The 13,532-nt window shown below is 43.6% G+C and overlaps 1 protein-coding gene across 1 annotated transcript in view; it reads left to right on the forward strand.

The window, feature by feature from the left end:
* Positions 1-13,241, forward strand: part of SLC1A4 (solute carrier family 1 member 4) — a 34,797-nt gene extending 21,556 nt beyond the window's left edge. Inside the window, exons 6-9 of the mRNA XM_084823563.1 lie at positions 6,049-6,282; positions 7,116-7,310; positions 8,370-8,504; positions 10,376-13,241. Coding sequence (XP_084679689.1) covers positions 6,049-6,282; positions 7,116-7,310; positions 8,370-8,504; positions 10,376-10,616 — 805 coding nt within the window. The 3' untranslated portion in view covers positions 10,617-13,241. The remainder of the gene's footprint in view (positions 1-6,048; positions 6,283-7,115; positions 7,311-8,369; positions 8,505-10,375) is intronic.
* The last annotated feature ends 291 nt before the right edge of the window (positions 13,242-13,532 follow it).

A 13,532-nucleotide genomic window follows, 5' to 3' on the forward strand; every position in this document is an offset into this window, starting at 1 on the left:
ACCCTCTATTCTGATCTAAGGGGACTCCAAAATTTGTGGGATCTTTCCTGGGAGAGCGCAACTGCTAGCTGACTCCCCAGTCACTGCTGGGTGAGTTTAGCCTGCTTACCCTTTCCTTGCCTTTAGTCAAGTTCGTAGCATGAACTAGCAATCTGGCACTCAAGGAAATAAACCTTGGGTGGTCATAAGCATACAGTGAAACCCATGTTCCACATTAAGGAAGCTTTATTAAGTTTAGAGATAAGGGGTGGGGGGCATGAGCTAGGTAGCATCCAAAAGGGGGGAAAAAAACATTTACTTTCTGTATGGCTTATACTACATAGTCTTAAAGAAAGATTTCAAATGTACCTGCTCGATGCAAGGATCACCCAGGTTGTTCAGTTTACAACAGAAAGATGACAAATTGCAAAGGGAATAAACCCCATGTTTATCCCTGTAGACTCAGGGGAGGGGTTTGACAGGGGGAGGAGAATACTCCAATCAGAAGTGGTGGGGAAGCTTGACATCCCCCTCATGTAGACAGAGAGCACCTAGGGAGATGAGCTATGGACGCTTTTCGAGCCAAGGCAGATGGGAGTAAGAAGTGTAAAATGGGAGCCATTTTCTCTTTACTCTTGATAGACAGGACTCATTGAGGAGAAATACCATCCTGTGTGCCTAAGAGAGGTAGACACAGCTCTCAGAAATGGAGAAGTTAGGTTATCTGGGCCAGAGAGAGGAGATGTTCATAGTGGCAAGCATTTTAAACTCAAGCCTTCTCCACAAATACTTCCTGGAAAACATCTGTGTTGGCATCAGTAAAACCAATGCAAAGCGGCTAATGTTTACCTGCATCAACTGTGAGCTGGTTTGCATTTTTTAGTACCAGTATATTGTGTTTTCTTTCTGTGTCCACATCTTTAGAAAATAGATAATGCTTGTAGAGGTTTGCTTTAGTGCCGTCTTATAGGAACATTGGCACAGCATGCATGCAGTTTTCAGTTTGTAAGGATAAAGTCCAAACCAGCTCAATTAGTATGAATACAGTTCTGTCCATTTATCTAGGGGTATAATGCTTTATACACTGCAGAATCATTGAACTGAGGGTCTACTGTTCTACTTGATTATGTTATGTCAAAACTATGTCAGCCACTGTATTTTTCTTATTTGGGAATACCTATTATGTGGAGGAAATGCACATCTAAACCTGAGCTTGGCTACTAACCAGAAGACGGAGTCTTGGCTTCTTCAGTGTGGGAGGACCCACCCCACCCCCAGCATTACAAAGTCGATAGTATTCTTATTGGCTGTCTTCACACCTGGCATTTTATTCCACTACAAACCGTTCCTTTTGATTCCAGTTCCTTTCCGGGATTTACATTGGCCCTGTATACAGGCATTTCTCATAGCACGCCCCTCTGCATTATATCTTTTCATGGCTGGGCTGAGCTGCATGGAACAATCAGAACAGAAGGGGGCTGCGGGCTCCATACCCCATCCCCTCCCCTGATCATTGCTTCCTGTTACATGATTGATGGCTCCGCCCCATCCCTCCACTCCTCCACAGCAGGAGGGAAGTCAGAAGTGATCTGGATAGCAGGCTATGGGAGCTGATCCCCTCCTTCCTCCGAGGGAGAGGGAGTCTTCTTGGTGGCTTACCCCGAGGTTGCTGGTGCTCCTAGTCCGTCTCTGCTAAATATGTTGGTGTGTGATGGAATAAAATGCAGTATATTGCTTACACTACTGCATTTGAAGGGTATACCGATTTTTAGGTTCCCAGCTACAGAAGTAAGAAATCCACAAATGGACTTGTATACAGTCAGTGCACCAAGCCATCCCTAGCAGCCCCACTCCCCCCAGGCGACCACTTCATGGGGGACAACTTCATTAGACCCAGCTTGCTTCCCCCCACCCTATTCTGTTGTTGCTGTTCTCCCTTATTCTCAATGACCCTGCAAGTTTGGCTAGGAGAAGAGATAGTGGCTGGCTTTCTCCCTACCCCCATGCTGTTGTTGCTCTTTCCCCTTCTTCTGGCTTCCCAATGACCCTGCAAGGTGGGCTAGGAGAAGAGGTAGTGGCTGGCTAGGTGGGATGGAGTCCTGTGGAAAACCACCTCAGCATTACTGCCTTATGTAAAACAACTCCACATCCCAAAGAGAAGCTATTAAAAATGATCATCCAAGCTCTGCATGATGAATTTATTCAACTGAGGAGAAAAGCACTTTTAATACCAATTGAAATCCTAAATGTCAAGCCTTTCTCCTGTATGGCTGAGAAGAGAGACTCCCCCATCCACCCTGGGAGGAAAAAAGGCCATCAATCTGGAGAGCAAAAGGGAGATGAAACAGTCAGTGAAGTCAGTGGGAGGGGGAGGTTCAAAGTAAATGCACTGAAGGGGATGGGGGACCTTAAGACTGCTACTCTAAGTAGACTTACAATGCACTCTTGTGCATGCCTACTCAGAAGCAAGCCACACAGATTTCAATGGCACTTACTCCAAGGAAAGCCTTACAGCCAATGGGTTTACCCAGAAGTAAGCATTGCTGTGTTCAAGGGGATCTTGGTGCCCGTAGTGGAACAGGAGAGAAGCAGAAACAGTCACCCAAAGTTACCGGCCCCCACTTCTCACCAATTTGTTGTCATGACAATGTTATTCAACACCACCCAGCAACACCTGCTAGCACATGCCCACACAGAGTGGGACAAAATGCTAAAGGGGAAATCCACAGGGGGGAAATGACGATTTCAATGGCAAGCACAGAAAATGCCAGGTTTTCCCTATTCTCAGATAACACGGGAAGAGGGAAGGAAAGCTGTGAGATAGCAGCAGGAGAGCAGCGGCGTCATCTAAAGCTTCTGTAAAAAACAGTGATTAAAGAAGAACAATCCTGCTAAAAAACTCAGGTGTGAAGAGGGCCATTGTCAGTTCAGTGTTAAGACCCACTGGGTTGAAGTTAGACTAAAGGTCCCCCTGGGAGGCTGTTCCAGGGGTCATAGGATATTGTGGACCTCCTCTTCTGCAGGTGAAAATGGAGGACTACCGTGTAGGTAATACTTTGACCAGCAGTCGAAAATTCCAGTGCTATGGTTGCTCTGCTGTTGCTGCTCTGACAGTGGTTGGGGGGGGGGGGAGGAACAATCTGAGGAGTGCCAGGGGTGGATCAGGGGATGTTCCCTCATACTTTGTTCCCATTGGAGGAGAAAGGGGGGGGGAGAGCAGCAGTAAAAAAAAAAGCCACCCTGACACTTCCTGCCCTGACCAGCATGAGCCTGGTAGAGCTTAGGAAGTGGCAGTTCCTCCACCATGGACTCTTCCTCCATCCCAACACACCCAACACAGGCAAGGATTGGTCTGTAAATTAGTTGAATATAGTTCCCATTGATAATCAGTGAGACTTCACGTAGCCATGAGTCATTTTTCACATTTGTTTTTCAGTGGGTTCTAAGTGCAACTAACTTACTCTGGGTCCAGCCATATGTGTTCTGAACTTTTCATTTTTCTGCTGGGGTAAAATCTAAACTGTAAGTTATCCAAAATATCTTGGGAAGGTGCCATAGCATTTCTTTGTAGGAAAGACATGTTACAGGCAATGTCCTGAGCTATTTTTTGTCAACTTCCAGGAGCTGGTGACTAGATTATTTTCTAGCTGAACACTGAGAGCTCAAAATGCATAGGTTATATGATATATACACATCTTTGTAACCATGGCCTTCTTTCCTGTCTGTGGTTCATTTGTAGTGTAAGTCCTCTGGAATTGCTCTAAATCACCTAGACACAGAGTTCTACATTTAAAAAGAAGCCCAGTGATTCAACAGAGATTTTTGCCTAACCGCTTGTTAATAATTAGTGTGACTGCACAATTGGAAGCAGAAACTTTCAATCATTAAAACCCTCTTCATATGTTCAATAGCTGGGATTCCATGTGCATGCCAGCTATGTAGCTGTAATAACATTTTTTCTTCCTTTCAAAGCTTTAAATATTTCAGTGCAAGCCCAAACATGTTTACTCAAAAGTCCTACCGAATTCAATGGCATGTACTCCCTAGTAAGTTCTCTACTGAAGAGCTACTTGGCTGCTAGTCACAGAGCGATGGCGGGTGTGACCAAAATATCAGTTGCACATTACACAGCTGCTTAGAGAAGCAGAAATTCCCAAGGGAGTGACCAGCTGATTCAGGCTTTCATCTGCCAACTTTGCATGGAAAGTTGGTTTAGGAGGGGAGTGTCTGGGCTGCACCAATCTGCCAGTCCCCTTTTGAGGTAACATTGGGTCCAGAGGCTTACTAAAGGCTATTGGCCTGTCAGGACCCTGCTTCCTCTCATTTCTCTTGTGCAGATGATGTAGGACCTGAATGTTTGGCACATAGGAAGATGCCTAATATCAAGTCAGTCCGTTGATCCATCTAGCCCAGAACTGCCAATAACAACTGGCAGCAGCTCTCCAGGGTTTTAGGCAGGAGTTTTTCCAGCCCTACCTGGAGATGGTGGGGATTGAACCTAGGACCTTCTGCATGCAAAGCAGGGGCTCTGCCACTGAGCTACAGCCTCTTCTTCCCTACCTCATGGTCATCATCAGTAATAATGTTAAAAGGTAGGCTAGCACATGCTCCCCTTAGAAAGAAGCCTCCATTAAGATGCTACCTTCAACAGATACATTTGTGGCTTTTTTCTAAAGCCTTTTAAATTGGTCACCTTTCATCTTATTGAATAAATCCATTTTATTCAAACTAGTTAAGAGCTGTGACATTTGCATTACATGGACAGCCTGCCTTGAGGTACTTGAGATCTCTGATGCAGGTTGAAGGGTTAAGTTGCTATTTTTTTTTAATGAAAAAAAAGCAGGGCTGGAAGGAGAAGAGAAATTTGTCTCCAAGCAGTGGAACGAATTCTACAAAACGTATGAACGTAGAAATCAGACCTTTATGTTAGTACCTTTCATTAGGGATTTGGATTAGAGCAATTCAAGATTTTTACTTTAAGGAATAATTCATGTGATACTGTACAAACTGATAGGTGATGGCTTTTTGTCTCTGGCCCATTACTAAGCCAACATTCCAAGTTAATCAGTCACCATATAATCCTCCTCTTTGTAGATTATGGACATTCATCTTGACTTGACACTCAAATGAACAGAACTTCTCAGTACTGCCTTGCTAATTTTATGGTATTTAGAGTCTCCCTCCAAATCCTAATTAGCAATTTGTAGAAAAAGCACCCTGCCCTAGATTAAGTGAAAGATTTAGGATTAAGTTAAGGATTTGGAATTTGAAGTGATGAGATTCCATGGTCAAAACATGTTTAGGATCAGACCATCTGATTCCATCTAGCTCGGTCTTGTCTGCAATGACTGGAAGCAGTTCTCCAAGGCTTCAAACAGGAGTCTTTCCCAGCCTTACTTGTAAATGCCCAGGATTAAACCTTGGACCCTTTTGTAAACCTTAGTCCATTTGTGCTGTTCCATTGGGTTGTATCCAGCATTGGTCCTACTTAGAGTACACCCATTGAAATTAATGGGACCTAAGTTAGACCAACATTGGATATAACCCTTTGCCTCAGGCCTTGCCATAATATTTCCCCAACCACTTATTTTAATTTAGCATGATGCTCCTCTGTTCAAACTCTAATTCAACACCACTATTAATGTTTTGTCCCTCAGCCAATAAATGAAGGGAGGCAGCAGTGATAGCTTTGCTGTGGAAGCAGAAATACATCAGTATTCACAACTTTATTTTTTCTTCTGTTGGAGCTAGATGAGTGTTCCAGGGCAGGCTTGGCATAACTCGGGAGGACACACCCTTGCGAAAAATAGTAAAGCGGTGGGTGGGGGCTTGGCTTATTTTCAAGATAAAGGTTTGTGAAATGACAGGCAGTGCAGAAAAGGTAATCTTCTTTAAGGAAAACATACTGATCAAAATGCAAGTCTTAGTCAATTATTTTAAATCCAGTGTTATTCAGTATTTGGTGTGCATAGCAAAGTGCTGCCTTCTTGATATGCTTTGGTTTAGTATAGCATATTCCACTTGAAAGACTTTGTTCCTTACTAATGTTTAATGCTAACTTCTGTTCAGGTATGTTCCTCTTGGCATAATGTTTCTTGTTGGAAGCAAGATTGTGGAAATGGATGACATAGTCCTGCTGGTGACAAGCCTCGGAAAATATATCTTTGCTTCGATTCTGGGTCATATTATCCATGGAGGGATCGTTTTACCACTTATTTATTTTGCAATCACACGCAACAACCCTTTTACTTTTCTGTTAGGACTTATAACACCGCTTACAACAGCCTTTGCTACTTGTTCCAGGTTGGTTGATTTTTGCTTTTATTTCTGAAAAGGGGAATTACATTATTTAGAGTAATAATTCTAGTTCAATAACCTCCTTAGACTTTTTTGTGGCTTTTCTTGCAGGACAAAGGGTTCTTATGGGGTTTAATTTCACAGTTTTCAAAATGTGAGGCACACTCAGAAGTGTGGGTGGTCCATGTCTCTATACCCTAATATAGTCTTCAACACCCATCAGCCCCAGCCAGCATGATCAATGGTCAGGAATGCTAGGAGTTGTAGTCCTAAGCATCTGGAGGGCACCAGGTTGGGGAAGGTTGCCCTAATATATGGCTGTCAGCACTTGATGGCTAAGATTTTAAGGCTTTAATCCTAGAACCACTTACCTTGGAATACGCCCCATTGAGCTCAGTCGGCTTTTCTTCTGAGTAGACTTGTGTAGGACTGTGCTGAAAAGCCAAAGAGCATTAGCACCCCAATTGTAGGAGATGTGCAATTTGAGAGATCTGAGACATCTGGCTGTTGGGCACTGCAAGTTATATACTTTTTGCCACCAAGACAAATAATGAAATCCAGTCCACCCTAGATTCTTAGAAAATGTGTCTTTAAACTAGTCATAATATAGCAGTAAAACAGAAATAATAATTCATGTACTGGTGACCACTCTTTACTGTTTTTTTTTCATAAGATCTGGATGTATCTTTTGGAAATTAAAAATGTAGAACTCTCTTTAGTGCCCTAGTTTCCTGGAACAGCATGTCTCTGATACAACTGGCCAGTAGGATTCTTATTTCAGGTTACAGAGGACATTGCCAGACCTGATGATGTTGTGCTTCTTTCTTGACCACATCTAGCTCTGCAACTCTTCCTTCAATGATCAAATGCATTGAAGATAACAATGGTGTAGACAAAAGGATTAGCAGGTTTATTCTGCCTATTGGAGCTACTGTGAATATGGATGGAGCTGCTATTTTTCAGTGCATAGCTGCTGTCTTTATTGCTCAGCTGAATAACTTCGACCTCAATATTGGACAGATCTTTACTATTCTGTAAGTTGGAATTCAAACCAGTTTATCCATGATAGCCAAGTGCAGTTGCAACATTGTTTGTTGTACAGTATATCAACAGCAGACCTCTCTAGCTACACAGGTGCACTAGGGAAATAACTGTATGCCTTCTTTCAGCTTACTTTGTTGCACTTTGGTTAAACTACCATTTAGAAAGTATGCCCTTCAGAGAGATGCTGCAAATACTGGTGCTTTTCTCTTCCTAATGAGAAAACAGTATATTTTGCTATTGTGATTAAGTGTTCATGGGGGCAGTGGGCTTGAGAGTGTTATCACTGAACCTGTAAAGCTGCCTTCCCCAACCTGGTTCCGTCCAGTTGCTTTGGATTTCAGCTCCCATCAGCCCAGCTAGCACGGCCAACAGTCAGGAGTCTTGGGAGTTACAGTCCAAAACATCTGGAGGGCACCAGGTTGGGGAAGGCTGCTGTACGAGAAAGCAGCGACTACATATGCAATTAAGACTGCAATCTTATGTATGTTAAGACAGAAAAAAGTCCTACAACTCTCAGCATTCACCAGGCAGCATGGATGGCTGGGGAAAGCTGAGAGTTGTAGGACGTTTTTCTGTCCAAACGTGCATAGGATTGTACCTTAATACTGCAATACTGTACACACCTACCTGGGAGGAAGCCCCATTAAGTTCAGTGGGGCTTACTTCTGAGTAGACATGTATAAAATTGCAATGTAAGCTAGTTATACCTGTGATGCACAGCAGTGATTCAGATTTGCATTATATGGCTTAGAGAAAGATCTGTGCTTTTGAATTGTGAACATGATGTGAATGGGGAATGTGATGAACATGATTAAGCCTATTGCTGATAATACGTGTATGATGCACAACAGTGACTTGGATGTGCATTGCAGAACAGCACATTTGATTTTTCAGGTAAGTGTCTCAAACATGTGATGCCAGGGTGTAGGAAGGAAGAAATATCCCTGGCAATAAAAGGACAGGTTCTGCATATCCTTAGTCATTCAGGTTTTTTAAGGTATATGTGCGATTTCAGCACGATACTAACCAATATTAATTTGTGTTGACAGTGTCACTGCCACTGCATCCAGTGTGGGAGCTGCTGGAATCCCAGCTGGAGGAGTTCTAACCATAGCTATTATCTTGGAGGCCATTGGACTTCCCACCAATGATATCTCTCTCATATTGGCCGTGGATTGGATTGTGTAAGTACCAGATATCTGCCCCACAACATCTGTAGTTGAGAGCACATCATTGTGGTGGTATTGGGGGTAGTTAGTGGCATGAACTGAATATGGTTTTTCGATATGAGGAGAGCATACATTTCAGAAGGATAACAAAGTCAGCACATAAGTATACAGCATGAAAAGAAGGAGGAGTCCTTAAAAGGAGGGAACCGGGTGGCCCCTTACTGAGGTCAGGACTAGATGTGAAGGCACAATTTTATGTGTTTAAACACAGAATTTCCCCAATCATATAGAAAAAGGGGGGTGAGGGATCCAATGTTAAGAGCAAAAAGGGCATTGCTCGGCGGAGCACATGCCAGGGTCAATCTTGGGCACCTCCAGTTAAAAGGATCAGGTTGGAAGTGATGGGAAAAAGTCTGCCTGAGACCTTGGAGAGAGACTGCAGGTCAGAGTGGGCAATACTGGGCTAGATGGAGAAATAGCCTGACCTAGGCATAAGGCAGCTTCCTAGGTTCTTATGCGGGGAGCTGAACCTTCTCTCTGCCTATGGCTGGCTTTCCCCCATCCCATCTCTCCAAGCACTTTTGCCTGAGCTGGGGCTCCAGTACCTGACATGATTGGCTGAGGGAGAAGCATTTGTAGGGAGGAGCTACAAGGAGGTAAGCCATGGTGGGGCAGAGGGTCAGTTCCCCTCACCTGATCTCATCCCTGGAAGTCTGCTGCCATGTCTAGTTTGGCTCTTGGACACCACATGCATCTAAGCCTCCAGGCACTTATAGTGGCCACTGGTTCTGATAGCCACCATAAGCCTCAGTGGCAGGAGTACCTCTTTTACATGGGATGTCATCAAGGAGAGAGCTGTTGTGTCCCACACACTGTCACTTGTTTCTTCTTGCTGGAGGGAATGGAGAAGTAATTGCTTTGGCAATTTTTCCTGTACTTCTTCACTGTGATCGTGGCTGTGCTTGCCTGCAGTTGGAAGAGGAGCGGGAACAAAGCAGCTAATGCGTGACTCCAAGCTCCATTTCACTCCATGAAATAGGAAATGCCCTATTTCTGTTATACAGTGTAAGAGACAAAACAAGCTCTTGCTGTGTGCCCCCCCCCCCCACAAGCAGTAGGAGAGATGCTGCATCTTGAGGCCCAGGTACTTAGCTATAAATTGCAAAAATAATCTCCAATGAAGAAAGTACATCTAACAAATATACTTCTAATATGTCTGCAGCAGCAGGTTGCGCGACTTAAAACATCTCCCACCACCACCAACTCCCCCTCCAACATCGAAACCCTTCAAGGAGGGCTCAGTGTTCAACAAGCTGCTTGAAGAGGTCTGCTGGGGGTCCCTCCATTAGATCCCATGAGGGCCCAAAGGCCTCTCCACCATGGATAGCCCCCAGGGGGTAGCCTTTGGCCCCACCCTCCAGTGTCAGGTTCATGTGAGTAGTGAGGTGGGGTGCACCCACCTCATTGGCCAGCGTGAGCAGAGCGCACTGACAGAGCCAGGGTGGTGCCGCCTCTGCCCCGTCTGTGTCAGCGTGCTCTGTGTTCACGTTGGCATTGGCCAGCATAGCTCCATAGGGCATGTGCAAGCAGAATCGAAGGGTTATTCACTTAAGGTGAGCCAGGCTTCTGACCCCACTCCTTCTTCCAGAAACTGAGTATGGCCATTTGCTCTTATGAGCAGCCCTATTCAGTGTTTCATGGCATCCCTACTCTGGAGTGTAAATGCTCTCTGTTAACTAAACCTGTGGTGAGTGACAAATCTGAAAAATCATAGTTGTAGGCTGACTGAGCAAAAATATCTTCAGTGATATTTCATTAACATCAGAGATCTCTTGTGTCTGTATAAAACATGTTAAACCAGCTTGTCTGCTTTCCCTATTGATTAGGGACCGGACCACCACGGTTGTGAACGTAGAAGGAGATGCCTTTGGAGCAGGCATCCTTCATTATCTGAATCAAAAAGAAGCTAAGGAGAAAGAGGCAGAAATAAATGAAGTCCACGTAGAAGCCATTCCAAACAGCAAGGCTGAAGGGGAGACCTCACCTCTGGTAACGCACAAGAATCAAGTAGTCCCCACTCCATCATCTAGTACTAAAGATCTAGAATCTAAAGAATCAGTTCTATGAATGAGAAGAAAGAGGGACGTTCCACTGACATTGCATTTTGGAGACAACATCTTTAACTTTGAAGAGACCCTGTGGCCATGTGGCATTGAGCAAATGTTTCCCTTTTCTATTCCAGTGGTATGGAACATAGTGGTATGCCAGCCACAAACTACTAAGTCTGTGCAAGAGTGTGTGTAGTGTGTTTCTCCCCACCCCCACCCCTCCTTTGAGAATGGGAAACCTTTGTGGTAAGAAAGTGATGTTTCATATTGATGCATGTGTACACAAATATGCAGCACACATGTACGGATATGAATGTAAGCTGTTTCAGCAAAGCTTTTTCTTTTGTTGAACTAAAGTTAAAGGCCCACCTTGCAGGGTAGATTGTGAAAATTAGAATATGCTAGGTGAAGTCACTTCGTTAGTCTGAGTTATACAGGAAGAGAAATTGCGTTTCCTCTAGTTATTATATCAAGCCTGCTGTATTGTATTTTGAAAGACACCCTCTCCTTGAAGGACAGCTTATGTTGATTTAAGACCACAGACTGTGGGACATAATAACTATCTTGTTCCCACTGCTGTTTCTACTAGTTATAGTTGTAGTTGGAGAAATCAGGAAAGTGAAGCCTTTGGGAGAAGCAGAAGCCAATGTATGACAGATATGCATGGCTAATGGCAATTAGTCATAATTATCCTAAAAAGTACTATTTTAATTTATATTTTTGCCTTCCCAACCCTTCCCCAAGCCATTTAAAGCATCTATTTCTGTTGGGACATTTTAAAAGAATGTTTAAGTAGCCCAAATAAGAAATGGTAAGAGGCTGAAACACCACCCATTACTGTGCAAAAATTGTCATAATGACACTTATGTGGCAACTGCCAAGACTATTTTCACACAGGACACTTAAATTGCCTTTGAGCCTCTCTCTGCTCCTTACGTTATCTTCTAACTGTTGTTTATGCAGAGGAGATGCATTTGTAATGTGAATGAGCATTCTGCATGATTGTTAAGTATTGACATTCATAACATGCAACAACACAATTGAAGGAAGAACTGATTTAATCTTCCTGTGAAGATGCCCTAACTTCATTTTCGTGCCTATTGTTGGTGCTGAGATTAGTACCCCTTATAAATTAAGTCCTAAGCCTTCAAGACTGCAGACCAAAGAATAATCTTTTCTAGAACAGCATGTCAATGCTTGTAAAGTGTTTGTTCTTTGCTTGAGAGCACACATATAAAAAGAAAGATCCCTTGCTTTCTAAAAGCCAATTATTTATGAGAGGAGTGGGCTACACCTGGCGTGAGGATATCTTCTATGCTGCCCTTAGAATAAGATGCATGTTAGCTGCAGTTTTCAACCATGCAATCCATTCTTGAGCAGGTTGTTATTTGTGGATCTACTCAGTATTTGGAGATGTTAGGGCCAATACAAGTTTTTCTTCATCTTTAATAGGCAGAGGCATACTCCAGATTTGGGTAAAAAAAAATATGTTCAGGGCAATAAGTTCCAAATCTCACAAAGCCTAAATTAAAAAAGACCATTTAAGTCAATGCTTGAATGAGGCTTGGAATCATTGAGCTTTTTTAAAAAGAAAAGAAAAGCCCCTTGCCACCACAGCTTTGTAGCAGATGTGTGTTGGCCACCAAACAAGTAGTTCTGGCTTTTAACTATCCTTGCACAAGGAAAATGATCCAGATTATTTCCTAGATCTGGAGCATGCATCACCAATCCACTTCTGTATATTTTCAGACCTTGTGAAACTCTTACTTGCTTCCCCTAAATGTAGTGTAGTCCTGCAGAATGACATAACCTCCAACCAGGTTTCCCCCATATATACTAAAGCCCCCCCCAAAAGCATACTCCCATCCAGTAAGTGGGAATGTGCATTTTGCTCGGCTAAAGTCTGATACAGGAGCCGGAGCTGTGAATGTGCATTCCTGCTCAGAATGCATTAAGTACTGCCTACCATCTGTTTGGGAGGGAGGGCTGAATTCAGCCTTCCCACTTTACCCTGAACAGCTGATCATCAGGATTTTAACACCATCCAATCAGGATTTTGGATTGTGCTTTGGAACCAGGCAATGCACACGTACCTTGACATGTGTTTCTACCTACAGGAATGGGAGTGGTCTGCTGTAGGATAAATGGGATAATCTTAGGTTCTTGGTTGTGAGCTCTTTGGCAGGAAGGGTAAGAAACCTGTTTTGATAAATAGCTATCTCACCACAAATAACCTTGATCGTTTCCATATCTCCCCGATACTTATTGAAATTGCCCTTTTTTTATGAAGCAGAGTGACATCTAGGGCATGAAACATGTTACATTTGTATACTGCCCCCCACAAAAGAGTTCCCCTTTTTATGTGGGAACATAGAGCAGAAACCACTGTCATGTGAGCGGAAGCCTGCTCTCTCAGTGGGACTTTCTCCCACCCTCCTTCCTCCCGCAGCACCCCATGTGCCCCGAAATTTGCTCCAGAGGGCCCCGTAGCCCTCCAGATTAGATTTTGAGGGCCCGCAGGAATCATTCCCCTCCTGCTTCTGCTGATGGAAGCCGTTCCAATGGGAAAAACCTAACTGGATTTTACCCGTAGTAATATTTATTACGTTGTAATAAACCAAATCTACTCTTGTATTAGGCAGAGAATGCTGCATAGAATTGCGTTATGCAGAGAATGCCGTCTTGTGAAGCACTTTTGTGGGGTCCTGTAGCAAAAAGTCCTCATGCTGACTGAAAAAGACACTGCTATAGCTTTAGAGGCCAGCTAGTTAAGCCAGTTTTATCTATGTGGCTGCCAGCACAAATTGCCAGGTTCTCTTTAGCAACAATGATATAGTCTGTAAATAATCTCATTGCTTTTCCGTTAGATAATCATTAGGTCATACAATTGCGTCTATCCCTTGCATCATTTGCTGAGCACACATTGTCAGAAAGG

Source organism: Heloderma suspectum, chromosome 1 (assembly GCF_057233095.1).
Source record: "Heloderma suspectum isolate Gila_16-S chromosome 1, 16-S_ref, whole genome shotgun sequence".
In the NCBI taxonomy this organism is placed as follows: Eukaryota; Metazoa; Chordata; class Lepidosauria; order Squamata; family Helodermatidae; genus Heloderma; species Heloderma suspectum.